General features: G+C 39.3%; 1 protein-coding gene across 4 annotated transcripts in view; it reads right to left on the minus strand.

The window, feature by feature from the left end:
* HMGA2 (high mobility group AT-hook 2) overlaps positions 1–13,920 on the minus strand; it is a 126,631-nt gene that overhangs the window by 86,035 nt on the left and 26,676 nt on the right. For all 4 annotated transcript variants that reach the window (XM_088463147.1, XM_088463146.1, XM_088463145.1 and 1 more), the window contains exon 3: positions 3,717–3,767. In XM_088463147.1, the coding sequence (XP_088319273.1) occupies positions 3,717–3,767 (51 nt within the window). The remainder of the gene's footprint in view (positions 1–3,716; positions 3,768–13,920) is intronic.

Here is a 13,920-nt window from a genome sequence, read left to right on the forward strand (position 1 = left end):
GATTATCTCTCATTTTCAACAGTGTATTAGTTAAAATGATAGCTGGAATGTGATTGGGTGCTATAGGCAACAACTCCAGATTTAATTTTTAAAAGTTTTGCTAAATCTGCCCTGTTCGTAAGGATCGCTTTGGCTCAGAGCTGTCACTAGGGGAATGCGGGCCACAACGAGTGACACCATACGAGTGGGTCACACCAAACTAGCAGTGTTGCTCTGCTATTTTGGAGTCACCCCCTCGGATGGTATCGTAGAGCAGCGGTGGTAGATTAAGTGCGCATGACAGGAGGGGTGACAAGGTGAGTACAGAGCACTGGGTGTCACCAACCACTGCCTTGGCTAACTGACTTTGATCACCTACGATCTTTTTTGGTGACTGTGCTAAGTAAGCAGGCAATTTCTGAAGATAAATTTTACCAACATAATTATAAATATGGCTGCAGAGGTTCCAAGAGAGATTAAAAGCACTATTCAAAAATAAACAAACTCTTACAGGCAAAACCCCCATGAGTAAACTTGTTACAATGAATTTAAAGCGATGCTGGCTCTTGTTTTCTTACTGTTTAGGGGCCTATTTATTCAATTTACATTAAGCAATTTGGTACATAAAACACATTTTATACATTGAATTACAATATTTTAATTACAGATAGGATGGGAGCAATGCAGTTACATGATTTAGGGTGGAATGCATCGAGCATCGCATTTTGCATGCGATGCATCCCACCATTGATCTCAAGCATAAAGAGATTTAGTAACGCCATATGCTTGTACAACTGCAGCTAAAATCGCTTGGCCGGTAAGAGCTGTCCTTTGCTATACAAGAACTTCCAGGTTTATGACCTGGGAGTCCTTCTGTGCATGTGCAGCCATCAGCTAGCTCATGTGTGGAGCAGCGGGGGACCCAGGGAGGAATTAGATTAGCTTCCTCCCGGGGAAAGCTCAGAAAGAAGCCTATAGGCTTCTATTAGGCAACGTCATCTATATAAGGAGTTGCTTATCGGGTCTAAGCTCTGAAAATTTTCGCTTTCCAAAGTTTGGTGTATATGGAAAATGCGGTCAAAACTCCAACATTTTTGGCATTGATGTATCCCACCCCAAGTAATGATGCCCATAACCAGGAGGTTTTGAAGGTATGAAGCAATGGATTTCCTGTAATGTTTCAAAGCAGGCATAGAAAAGGCTTAAGCTTTTAATCTCACTGACCCACCATTCACCATTAATACTAGCAACAATTTAGCATCTTTAAGAAAACAAAAACAAACATGCTATGGAAATTTTCAATACAGTCAATAAAATGTATTACATCCGGTTTTGATAATGGCTGTGCATTAGTGATAAATTCCATTTGAAATCGTGTAATTATCTGGTTGGTCAAACCAATTGCTGAAAAGTCAAAAATGTTGAGCTCGTGGGTCCCAGCAATCTGAATAATTGTTTACAATCTTTGGTCTATTAACAATGACATCATTATGGATTAGATTATTATGGTTGATGAAATTATTAAAATTAGTGCAAGACCCAATCAAGGCTTTTGTATATGATACTGTTTTGCACCCACAGTAGAAGAACATTGGTAGTTCTTTGTGTGGGACTCTCACAAAGTATCTGATCAATAATACATTCTCTCCCGAGACAGGAAAGGTACAAAATGTGTCCTTTTATATTGTAGCTTCAGTAGCACCAAATAGCCCTTCTTGACACGCCAGTTCCCCACTGAGGATCTTTTTTTTTCGCTCTAAATGTGCATCTGTCACATAAATAAAACTGGGAGTGACAAAACTGAAGAGCTAGCACACACAAACCACTGGGGCTTGTGACATTTGTACATCTGTGCATGTCCCATTCTGAATCCGTATAAAAAGGGCTCCGATGCGAGCAGCCGTGGCTTTTCCTCAGCAAGTTCCGTTATGCTTCATCTGCGACTTTGGATGTGTGTAAAACCAATTCCTGACTAAAGTCACATTCTAGAGTCTCTGGTAGAGTGTGACTAAGATACAAATTTGAAAGAAAAATACAGTATGCTACTCACCTTGGAGCTACTCAGTCACGTCAGGCATCTTGCGCTATATGGCATAATGGCACTCAGTACAAGAAAGTTGGGTGGTGTTGAAGTATATGATATTCATACTGATGTGCACTCATAAACTAACAAGTACATGAATTGTAAACTTTTCCCACCACCTCTGACAAGAGAATTGGTTGCTGCTAAATCAACCGTCCACCAGACCTCAGTTTTGCCACAGTAAGATATATTGGGGGAGATTTATTAAGCACTGAAGCGGCATCAGCGCACATTATGTGCGTTGATACCGCTTCTACCCCATGTAGGAATGGGGAGCTGGGTAGTAAATGACAGGGGCACTATGCGCCCCTCATTATCGACGTTTCGATCTACAAGATAGCTGCGCCGATAGTCTGGGCACTGTATGAACAGTCAGTTCGCCTGACTGTTCCGCCCGCTGCAGCTTTCTATCGATGGCTACAGCCTGGCGATGCCCTATCCCACAGCAGGGACAGCGTTGTCCCTACTGCGGGGGCTGCCGGCTCCAGGGCTGCATGCAGGATTTCGTGCATGCTCAGTGGAGCCAGCCGGGACAGAGACACAGCGTATTAGCAGTAAGCTCATGCGCTGTGATCTCTGGGGGTTATCACTCCCCCGCTGGGCCAATGAGATGTTAATACATCTCATAGTTAGCGCTTCCTGCTTCGTAAAGAGGCGAAGCAGGAAGCGTTATAGCAGCACGTTAAGTGCCGCTATAATACAACTCCCCCATTATACTCTAATTGTGGGTAAGAGTGCTCTGGTAAGCAAACATAGTTCTACTTTCACTTTCTTAACAATCACCCTATTCCAAGGCATTGTGCTGCTAAGGTAGATTACAATTACATGTTTTCTAGATATAGCCATGTAACCTGTTATCCATAAATATTAGAGTTGTTTGTTGCCAAAACAACAAAAGTGCATGTAAAAGGTCAAACTTTTAATATGTAAAATGCTAGCTAATAACTTGCAATGTTTTTGTTAAAAGTAACAAGTACAAAAGCGACAGAGTAAAAAAAAAAAAAAACCAAAACAAAATTACATCAATTTAAGAAGCATTTTAGTAGGATTGACATCTATTTGTTGCTTTGAGGACAATGTGTCACTTTGAGGACAAGTTATAAGAAAATACTTTATTACCATCACAAGTTATAATGAACTGCTGTAAGTGTATGAGTTGTAACAGCTGACATCAAAGTAGATGTTGCATATGTGTCTGTACAATATCTCATACACAATTAAAACTATGGGGGCAATCCAATTAGCCATGAGGGGTGCGAATCAGGTGAATTTTGCTGTTGCCACGCAACGGCACCGCATCTCGCACCCTTTATTCAGGCTGAACTCAATGTTGTATGCAGCCCAATTGGGCTGAACACAGTTTTGAGCGAATTCAGCCTGCCATCAAGTGCGGCTGTCATTGCGATGACTCGCACCCACGAGTGCATCGCTTTTAATTGGATTGACCCCTATATCTAAAAAATTACTAGCAATGCTGCCCTTATCCAATTGTTGACAAAAAAAAACAAAAAAACAAACAAACTGTAATATACACTAAACCGCATATTAGAAATGTCAATGAACAATACAGAAATACTTTAATGTGGAATAATTTAATTTGGACTCATCCAAATTAAAAGCCAAAATAGAAATAGACAAAGTGCAAAATTCTTACCCATTTTCTAGGACGCCCTCTTGGACGTTTTTCACCACTACCCTCTTCTTTCTGAAAGAGAAAAAAATATATATTTCAAATTTTTATTAAACAATTTAAAATTGGACTTATTTGAATACACAAGCAGGATTCTATGTAGTATATATAGTGGTGGTTCTTGGACACTGGCACGATCAGAATGGGAAAAATGGGAAGGGGTTGGAGAGAATGAGCAAATGGAAAAAAATTATATAATAGATTGTATATAAAATATACAGTAATAGAGATAGACATCTATATAGCTTTATTACAGAGATACAGAGATACACAGACACACAGACACACACAGGTTGAGCCTCCCATATCCAAATTGCTTGGGACCAGGGGTATTTTGGATATCGGAATATTCCATTGTTTGGAATATTTACATACCATAAAGAAATATCTTAGGAATGGGACCCAAATCTAAACACGGAATGCATTTATGTTCTATATACACCTTATACACACAGCCTGCAGGTAAATTTATACAATATTTTTAATAATTTTGTGTAGCAAAAAAAAAAAAAAGTTTGTGTATATACATGAAATTCATTTATGTTTCATAGATACCTTATATACCCAGCCTGAAGGTTATTTTATACTATATTTTAATAATTTTGTGCTTTAAACAAAGTTTGTGTACATTGAACTATCAGAAGCAAAGGTTGCAGCCCCCGTCACGGGACCCCACTTTACTGCAAGTCCCTACTCTATTGCTCAGAATTAGAATATGGACATAGCCATCACATTAGTGTTAAACTCAGGGTATGCTATCAAGGTTTAAAGCTCACAGAAACTTTGCTTTTAAATGTGAGACAGATACCAAGCACACCTGTTGCAAAGCACCTAGGAAAACAGCTGACACAAGTTAGATAACTAGTTAAAAGGGGTGCATGAGAAAATGTTAAAAATTAATCATAATAAACAAAAAGCACTAATCCATGGCGCTCACCATTCCTAGATTTGGGGTGCAACATGGTATGTGACCACATTGTTTAAATAGAAATCACAGGGGCTCTGCACTCACCATAATAACTAACAATAATAATAATCAACATAATAAACAGCGACCAGCCGGAGCACGCATCACTGGTCGTTGCAGAAATATTCACTGCACGATTAATGAACGATAACGATATCAGTGTTCAGTTTTTCTCGTGTAGTGGATACGCGCCTTTAGGAAACTAGAAATATGGGTGACACAAGTAGACATCACGACAAGAACATTGACAATTATGCAAACTAGATAAAATGAATCATATCTGAAAAATCTATTCTCTAAAGTACACTTGCCAGCTAAACAAAAATCTGCCAACGTTTTATAAAACTCAATTTTACACGATAATCCAAAATACATGGTTATGTCTTTCAATTCGGGGTTTTTTTCCTTTCTACTGCTAGGTTGATTAACGAGGAAAAACTGCAACCCAATTTATCTGTACGAAGCCTAAATAACTAACTAACTTATAAATAACAAAACACAGAAATGCCAAATATTTTTTAGCCAAGTTTTTGCAGTTTGGAAAACACCAGCAGCTAGTCCACAGTACATTTTACAATTGTAAAATCCAGAATGCAATCATTATTAATGTACATTTACAGCTTAAATAAAGATGGTTGAACAATTGTACAAATTGCTACACATCACACTAAAGACTGGTACACACTGGAGTGACAGGCATTAGTTCCGACATCAGAATGAATGCACTTGAATGGGGATTGCCAGTACACACTAGAAGTAGTTAATAAATGATCACTGTTCCGTCCTTCATTAACATACCACAGGTCACTAGCGATATTGCTAGGTTTGATGTGCAACACATCAAACCTAGCAACCATCGGTAGCGACCACAGGAGAGAGCAATCGCCGTACACACCGAGTGATGTAGGCGATTTGTCATTATGAACCTGCAAATCATCCCGACATCGCTCCAGTGTGTACTCCGCTTTACAAGCTGGAAAATATTATATACCAACCTCTCTTGAGGCATCAACAAGAACTATGCACTATGGCATCTCACGCTAAGGAGTATATTTACAAAAGTAGGAGGCGTTGCCTATAGCAACCACATTCTAGCTACCATTTTCTAGACGGTACTAATTAGATAAATGAGTAGAATCTGATTGGTTGCGATGGGCAACTTCTCCACCTTTGTAAACCCACAGTTTAGTAAATATATCCCTAAATTTTAAATTTATATTTAAAAGTGGCCTGCTTATTTGAGACAACAGGATGGTTAGAAATGGCACCTCACTGCTGGAAAACATGCATAATTGTATATTCCAGGACTGCTATTAATGTATTGTAAGCAAGCTTCAACCCAAAATTTCTTCAAGGAACACCAAACAGCCACCAACATCCAGTGTTACTGATCCATGTGCTTATGCTACTTTTGCATTCTGTGTTCTTTCAGAAGTATGAAACCGCACAACCACAATCCACCAGGCTTTGGGGAATATGTATCAAGCCCTTTTTACCTAAAGCAGTTTCCCCAAACTCCACCAATACAGTCCAGATGGTTAAATCATATTGACTAAGGTACCAATTAAGTCACCTGTGCTTAAGCATGCATATCCTTAAAACCTGGACTGTAATGTCAGAGTTTGGAAACATCTGACTTAAAATAATGTGGAAACTGCAATTTCAACAAGCTTTAAGTATCAGGGCTATGCAAAAATACTACCAAAAAAAAGGTGAGAATGAAATAAATCCTTTCCCCAAGGGAGCGCTGCTCAATCAAGTTTTACACAATCAAATTTAATCACATGCAAATACATATTAATATACAATAAAAAATTAAAAAAACATAACATAAAATGAGGAAATTACAACATCATATAATTGTGGATCCACAATATTCTGCAATCCTTTCAATCATTAGAATAATAGTTACTATCTTGTTAGATCCAAATGAGGAGCATTAGTGATTCTCCATATTAGTAGTTCCATCCGGACTTCAGCTTTTATGCTTAATTACTAACTGCAAGTCTAATTAACCCACGGAGAGGTCTGTGAGGAACCCCTACTAACCCTTTCTGTTCCGGGCATGAATGAAAAGAATACTCTATTGACAGAGCTCAAGTTCAAGCTATAATCTCGCTTGCTATTTTAGCAGCAATATTATACATGGTGTTTTAACATCCATAGTTAAATTGCTGGTCTGAATTAACCTACTTGAGGGGTTACTAATCTTTATAGCAAACTGTCTTTATAATTGGAATCGGTATGAAATACCGCCGGCGGTTCGATTCCCGGAAAGCAGACCTCCCGGCAGCGGAAGCCCGACAGAGCTGGAAATCCCGATAGTCGCTAAGGTAAGTGTAAACTAACCTAACCCCGTAACCCTCCATAGGGGTGCCTAACCCTAACCTCCCCCCCAAGTGCCTAACCCTAATCCACCCCTTTCCCGCTGCCTAAACCTATGTCCCCTGGGGGGGGGTGCCTAACCCTAACCCTCTCTCCCCCTAGCCTAACCCTAACCCTCCCGGGGGGTTGCATAACCCTAAGTCCCCCCCCCAGGTGCCCTAAACCTAACCCTCCCCCCCCCGCGGCTGTCCGCTCACGGCGCCCGGCATCCCTTCCAATCGGGATGCCGTTCGCTGGTCTCCCGACGTTGGGGAAATGTCAGGCGTCTACATCTAGACACCCGGCATTTCACCCTCGCCGGGATATGACAGTCGGGAAGGTTTCCCAATTGTATACCATTTAATTTAACCTGCTTGACTACTGCTACCAGAGTCTAATTTTTTATTACAAATTACATGGTATACTGATATTGTTAAAAATTGTCTATTTTTAGTTGATTTTTGTTGATAAGTGTTTACCGGCTGGCCTTATACACTCAATTATTCAATATTTTTTATCGTACATTTACTGTGTTTTTTAAAATAATCCTTATGTTTATTTGATACGTATTAAATTTCTGTTTAAGTAGCGCTGTCTATGTAGGTTTTGCTTTTCTTCAGTTTTCTATAGGTAAAGGCATTTACCTATTCTGTGGTAGCAGCTTTAGACTAGATTTGTACTAAGTAATTATTTCCTAATTTACATGTGTTTGGTGTTGAGTGCCTAGTTTTAATTTTTTTGTTGTTACTTATTTAACCAAGCTACACTGACAGGATGCTAAATGCACATACTATCACTTTTCTTACAAATGCCATGTTCAAAGTCACTGACATTTTTTTGTTTTGCCAATTCTTCTGTATTGCCCACTCAAGATCATCTTGCTGTATAACATTGTCAGCATATACTAAGCTGCCAAAGGCATGCTTTGAGGTGTCCTCTCAGTGTAGAACATGTGCAATAAGTGTTTGTGAAGTTCAATATTTTTTTATTGTGTGCGCTATTATAACAGATAATGGACCAGATTCGGATCCGCATGCCATCCCAGCTGTGATCTCTCATGGATTGCAATTGTAAAAATAAGCCAATGACTCCATCGCCATCCGGTGCTTAGAGATGCCCACTGAAAGAATCTCACATCCGCCATCACGCACAAAACTGGGAACATCGAATGCAGATCAGTGGCCAACAGGCTTCTGAGTAAGGTGTCGCAGACATAGCTGGTCTCCAGACACACAGAGGGCTCTCCTGCTGCAAGCAAGAACGCAGTGGCTAATTTATGCACACCCAGAAAACACTTTAAATGCTACAGACATGCCTGCGTTTCTCTAGCCACCCTATTACATCCCCAAACGCTGACTACGTCATTTAGTTTGCGAGTGAATCCTCTGTGCGAGTGTAATCGCTATTCAAATCGTTGCTCATGCACAGTGCATCTTTCGCGCATGTACAATGACTAAATCGTTCAATCTGCATAAAAATTGCCATTTGCGTGTGGATCCGAATCAGGCCAAATGACAGGTCTACTACAAAACAGTTAAATCTAATGTTATCTTTTTTAGCTAATTTTTTCTGTTATTCAAATTTATACAACAGATGTTATATATGAAATAGATTACTAAACTCTATGGACTCTTACAAACTGCTTAATAATGCCTAGCACAGGAGTAACACACATGCTAGGTATCATTTTAGGTTACATCTGTTTAGTTTCCACAAGAGAATTCAAGGGGAAGTGTCATCAGCAGGAGTCCCCAAGGAGTGATCTTTATACAGGATTGTCTCACTTTCCTGAATAAAGAACACTCCAAAGAGAGTCCTGCCGATGACAGTACTGGAGTGTTGAAATGTTTTGTGGACCCAGAAGGTAGTTATATCTTGGACTGGCACCAGGTTAAATGAATAATGTCTGATCTTACAGTAAATTGGTGTATACAATAAAATGTAGGGGGTAGTTTTTGTATTTCATTTGTGTGCGCTGTCATGCATATGTTCTAGCAACCAGGCTACTCCCATTAAGTCTTATATAGCGTTGGAGTATTGCGACCTATTCAGAGTTGGCCAGAAACATAAAATGTGCGAAACTCTTCATAGTTCGCAAATGCGCCTGCCTCTCAATGCAAGTAACAGGAGCAGATGCGTCAGAATTATGATGGGGGTTTGAGCGGACCCAATACAAAGGATGCTAAAATAACAAAAAACAAAAAAAACACGCAGTACATAATTAACCTCTATATTGCATGATAAATATTAGTATTAAATGGTATCAAGAAAGAAGAATGGAGGTGTGGCACAGTATCGAAGGGTGAGGGAGGAAGTTGTGTGCCTCATTATTATATGTACTTGCTATTTTATAATGCATTGTACCACTACCTCTAATAGGATGGCGTTCATATCTCAATTTGTATAAAGGCAAACTGGTGCAGTGCCATTTTAGGCTTATTTTCACATGATATGATCCTTACATGGGGACCATCTATCAGACACTTTGTAAGTGGCAATTGGCTTACATGTTGATTTTTGAAGGAGTGATTTATTTTATTTATTACCAATTATTTATATAGCGCACACATATTCCACAGCGCTGATGCAAACATCCATCTTTTTAAGTGGAAAAGAGTTGCCTTAATTTTCTAGACTTTCTAGCAAGTAATTGGATGGAAAAGTTCCAAACACCACCCATTTGACCTGATTCAGCCAACATAAGCGCAGAAAGTTATCTGTAATACTGGATCTGTATTACTGAATTAGTATTGTCCGTGGTGGATATAGCTGTACAACTGGAAACTAAAGAGGACTGTAAAATAAGTAAAACAACCCAGATACAAAGTGAAAAAAAAAAACACGTACAATATTTTTGCATAGAAAACATTAAGACGTAAAGCAGTGCGTTTGTTATGTTACTTACTAATTATGTTGATTGGCCTCTGACAAAATTCACCCGTGTGTGTCTGAGTGGTAGAAAATTGTTATCTCCAATGAGAAAGTTCAGAGTAATGTGGTGGTACTTTGCATGTAAGCAATAATAAATAAATGTAATACTTAAGCTCTGGCAGAAACTATGCTAATTTGTCTAAGAACTAAGCCTCTCTAGCCAACAATAAAATGTTTAATAACTTTGCATTAACACCAACTATAACAGGTACAGAGCAATACATACGTTCGTTTTATTTAATATCCCTTACAAGTCAACTCCTGATAAAACTGTCCAAAGGGTGGAGGAAACAGTTCCAGCTTAACGGAATGGGTATGAAGTCCCAGCGGCCGAATAGCCGCCGGTTCATATCCCGACGCCAGCAGCCCAGAGGGAAAAGATCCCGACAGGGCAGGTAAGTACCTTATCCCTACCACTGTTCAAAACCCTAACTCTCCTTTAGTGGTCCCTAACCTCCCCCCCAGTGCCTATCCTTAACCTTCCCCCAGGGGTGCCCATAACCCCCACTTACCGCACCCTAACCTAACCCTCCACGGGGGTGCCTAACCCTAACCCCCTCCCTCAAAACCTAACCCCGCTACGCTCCCTAAACCTAACCCTTCCCCACGGCTAAGGGCGCCACGGACTTAACTCATTCGGGCTGGCTTCCTTCGGCTTTCCGGTGTTTCAACGCCTATCCTTCAGTCTCTTGTCGGGATTCAGATGTCGGTATTGAGACCGGTGGCCGCATAACTACATCCCTAGTTTAGCATAAGTTCTGCCCTCCCATTTAGAACATATGTGAACAGACATACAGTATATTGGCCAGTAGCAATGCATAGTAAAGTCTCTAATACACAGTTCCTTTAGTATTCATAAAGGAAATAATAGGTTTCATCTAACTTTAACAGGATCCCCATTGACATGGAAGTAAGAATTAATTTCCTTTCATCTTATTCAACATTTTAGAAAGTATATACAGTCAAGTGCATAAATATTGGGACATTGACAGAATTTTCATATTTTGGCCTCTGTTTAATTTCAAAGCCATTGTGGTGGTGAACAAACAAGATGTGCTTTAACTGCAGACTCTCAGATTTAATTTGAGGGTAATTACATCCAAATCAGGTGAACGGTGTAGGAATTACAACGGTTTCTATATGTGCCTCCCACTTTTTAAGGGGCCAAAAGTAATGGGACTATCAACTCAAAAGCTATTTCATGGACAAGTGTGGGCTATTTCCTCGTTATTTCATTATCAATTAAGCAGGTAAAAGGTCTGGAGTTGATTCTAGGTGTGACATTTGCAATCAGTTGCTGTCGACTCTCAATATGAGATCCAAAGAGCTGTCACCATCAGTGAAGCAAGCCATCATTAGGCTGAATAATCAAAACAAACCCATCAGAGAGATAGCAAAAACATTAGGTGTGGCCAAATCAACTGTTTGGAACATTCTTAAAAAGAAAGAATGCACCGGAGAGCTCAGCAACATCAAAAGACCCGGAAGACCACGGAAAACAACTGTGGTGGATGACAGAAGAATTATTTCCCTGGTGAACAGTTGGCCAAATAAAGAAAACTCTCCAGGAGGTAGGTGTATATGTGTCAAAGTCAACAATCAAGAGAAGACTTCACAAGAGTGAATATAGAGGGTGCGCCACAAGATGTAAACCATTGGTGAGCCACAAAAATAGGAAGACCAGATTAGAGTTTGCCACACAACATCTAAAAAAGCCATTACAGTTCTGGAACAACATCCTATGGACAGATGAGACAAAGATCAACTTGTACCAGAGTGATGGGAAGTAAGGAGAAGGAAAGGAACTGCTCATGATCCAAAACATACCACCTCATCAGTGAAGCATGGTGGTGGTAGTGTCATGGCGTGGGCATGTATGGCTGCCAATCGAACTGGTTCCCTTGTATTTTGATGATGTGACTGTTGACAAAAGCAGCAGAATGAATTCTGAAGTGTTTTTATTCGGGCAAGATTATATGCTCACATTCAGTCAAATGCTTCAGAACTCATTGGACGGCGCTTCACAGTGCAGATGGACAATGACCCGAAGCATACTGCAAAAGCAACCAAAGAGTTTAAGGCTAAAAAGTGAAATGTTATGCAATGGCCAAGTCAATACCTTGACCTGAATCCGATTGAGCATGCATTTCACTTGATGAAGACAAAACTGAAGGGAAAATGCCCCAAGAACAAGCAGGAACTGAAGACATTTGTAGTAAAGGCCTGGCAGAGCATCACCAGGGATGAAACCCAGCGTCTGGTGATATCTATGCGTTCCAGACTTCAGGCTGTAATTGCCTGCAAAGGATTTGTAACAAAGTATTAAAAAGTGAAAGTTAGATTTAGGATTGTTTAGTTTGTCCCATTACTTTTGGCCCCTTATAAAGTGGGAGGCACATATAGAAACCGTTGTAATTCCTTCACCGTTCACCTGATTTGGATGCAATTACCCTCAAATTAAATCTGAAAGTCTGCAGTTAAAGCACCTCTTGTTTGCTTAATTTCAAAGCCATTGTGGTGGTGAATAGAGGTCAAAATATGAAAATTCTGTCAATGTCCCAATATTTATGCACCTGACTGTATACACATTAGAGGTCATAAACTGTCAAGTCAAATAGATCTTTTATTGAAAACTGCTGTGACTATTACATGATCTACTTCAATATCCAGATATCCTCTACGGTTGCCAGATCATAATGTTACGTGTCAGCATTAATTGTTACTATTCTCAATTTGGAGTTGTATTTTTATTATTGCAACTTAGGTGTAAATGGAAGTAAAGAAATGTTTGTTTTAATGGGTGAAATTCATAAAAAGGGAAATGCACAGGAAAACATTCTAAGATACTAAAAGGAACGTTTGTACAGAGGATATTCTCTAAAATGATATTTGAAGTGCAATACTGAAAACTAGTAAAAATATTTATTTTCAAAGGGCTTGTGTCAATATTATGGGCTCAATCCAATTAGGCGCGAGTTTCATGAAACTGAGATAGCAGGACCATAGTGGCCATGAGTTAAGTAATAGAGGTTCTTAAAAGTTGTTCAAATATCTTTTTTCCCCACTAAAAATGCTTGAAAAAAGGATAGCAAGCAAATGTTTTTCATCAAATTGAAGCCTTTCTAGCATTTTGGAGGTACAGGAAAATGTCTGTGTAGTAGTTTCTCAGTGTTTTTAAACAAGTTTGTGAAAAGTTTGGTAAATGCTTTTAGCTCCCATCTGCAAATTTGAAAACCACTATCCCATCAATAATACACGTCTACATACCTGTCCCACATAATTGAACCCATTACTGAGCTTATTAGAGAAAGTAACTTGATGGTAGCTAAACCCCTCCAAGTACATGATTATTCATTGGGAGGTGTGTACCAGAGATTCCACACTGAGTCACTACATTTTTAACTTAAAATAAAAAAGATTTTCCCTACCTTTTCACCTGCTTAGGGGGCTGCACAAAAAAATTCCGCAAATTTCCTCTGAAAAAGTAATGCGAGCTTGGATTGGATTGCAACAGTGCGAGTTCACTGTAAAAATGGCTCACAGGACTCAACTTGCACCTAACCGGATTGACCCTTAAGAATTTTTACTCCATTTTTTAAGTTTGAGCGCTTTTCTCCATTTTTATGTATAGCACTTCAGTATTTATGAATATGACAAAAAATATTTCACATCTTGTTACTATAAAATATTTACATAAACATAGTCAATAAAGCACAGTAGATTATAGGAAGCCAGCTTCCTCCTGCAACAGTGTTCATGCAGTAGCTGGAGAGATAACAAAATAGTTCAGAAAAGTGGAGCTACTAATTTAACAAGAACTACTCACCTCTCAATGTATTTATCTGACTAAGCTGCCCATCAACAGTGAAAGACATACATCCTGAATGCTTGGAACACAAGTATTTG

This window comes from Taudactylus pleione, unplaced genomic scaffold (assembly GCF_031769625.1).
Source record: "Taudactylus pleione unplaced genomic scaffold, aTauple2 ptg001327l, whole genome shotgun sequence".
Lineage (NCBI taxonomy): Eukaryota > Metazoa > Chordata > Amphibia > Anura > Myobatrachidae > Taudactylus > Taudactylus pleione.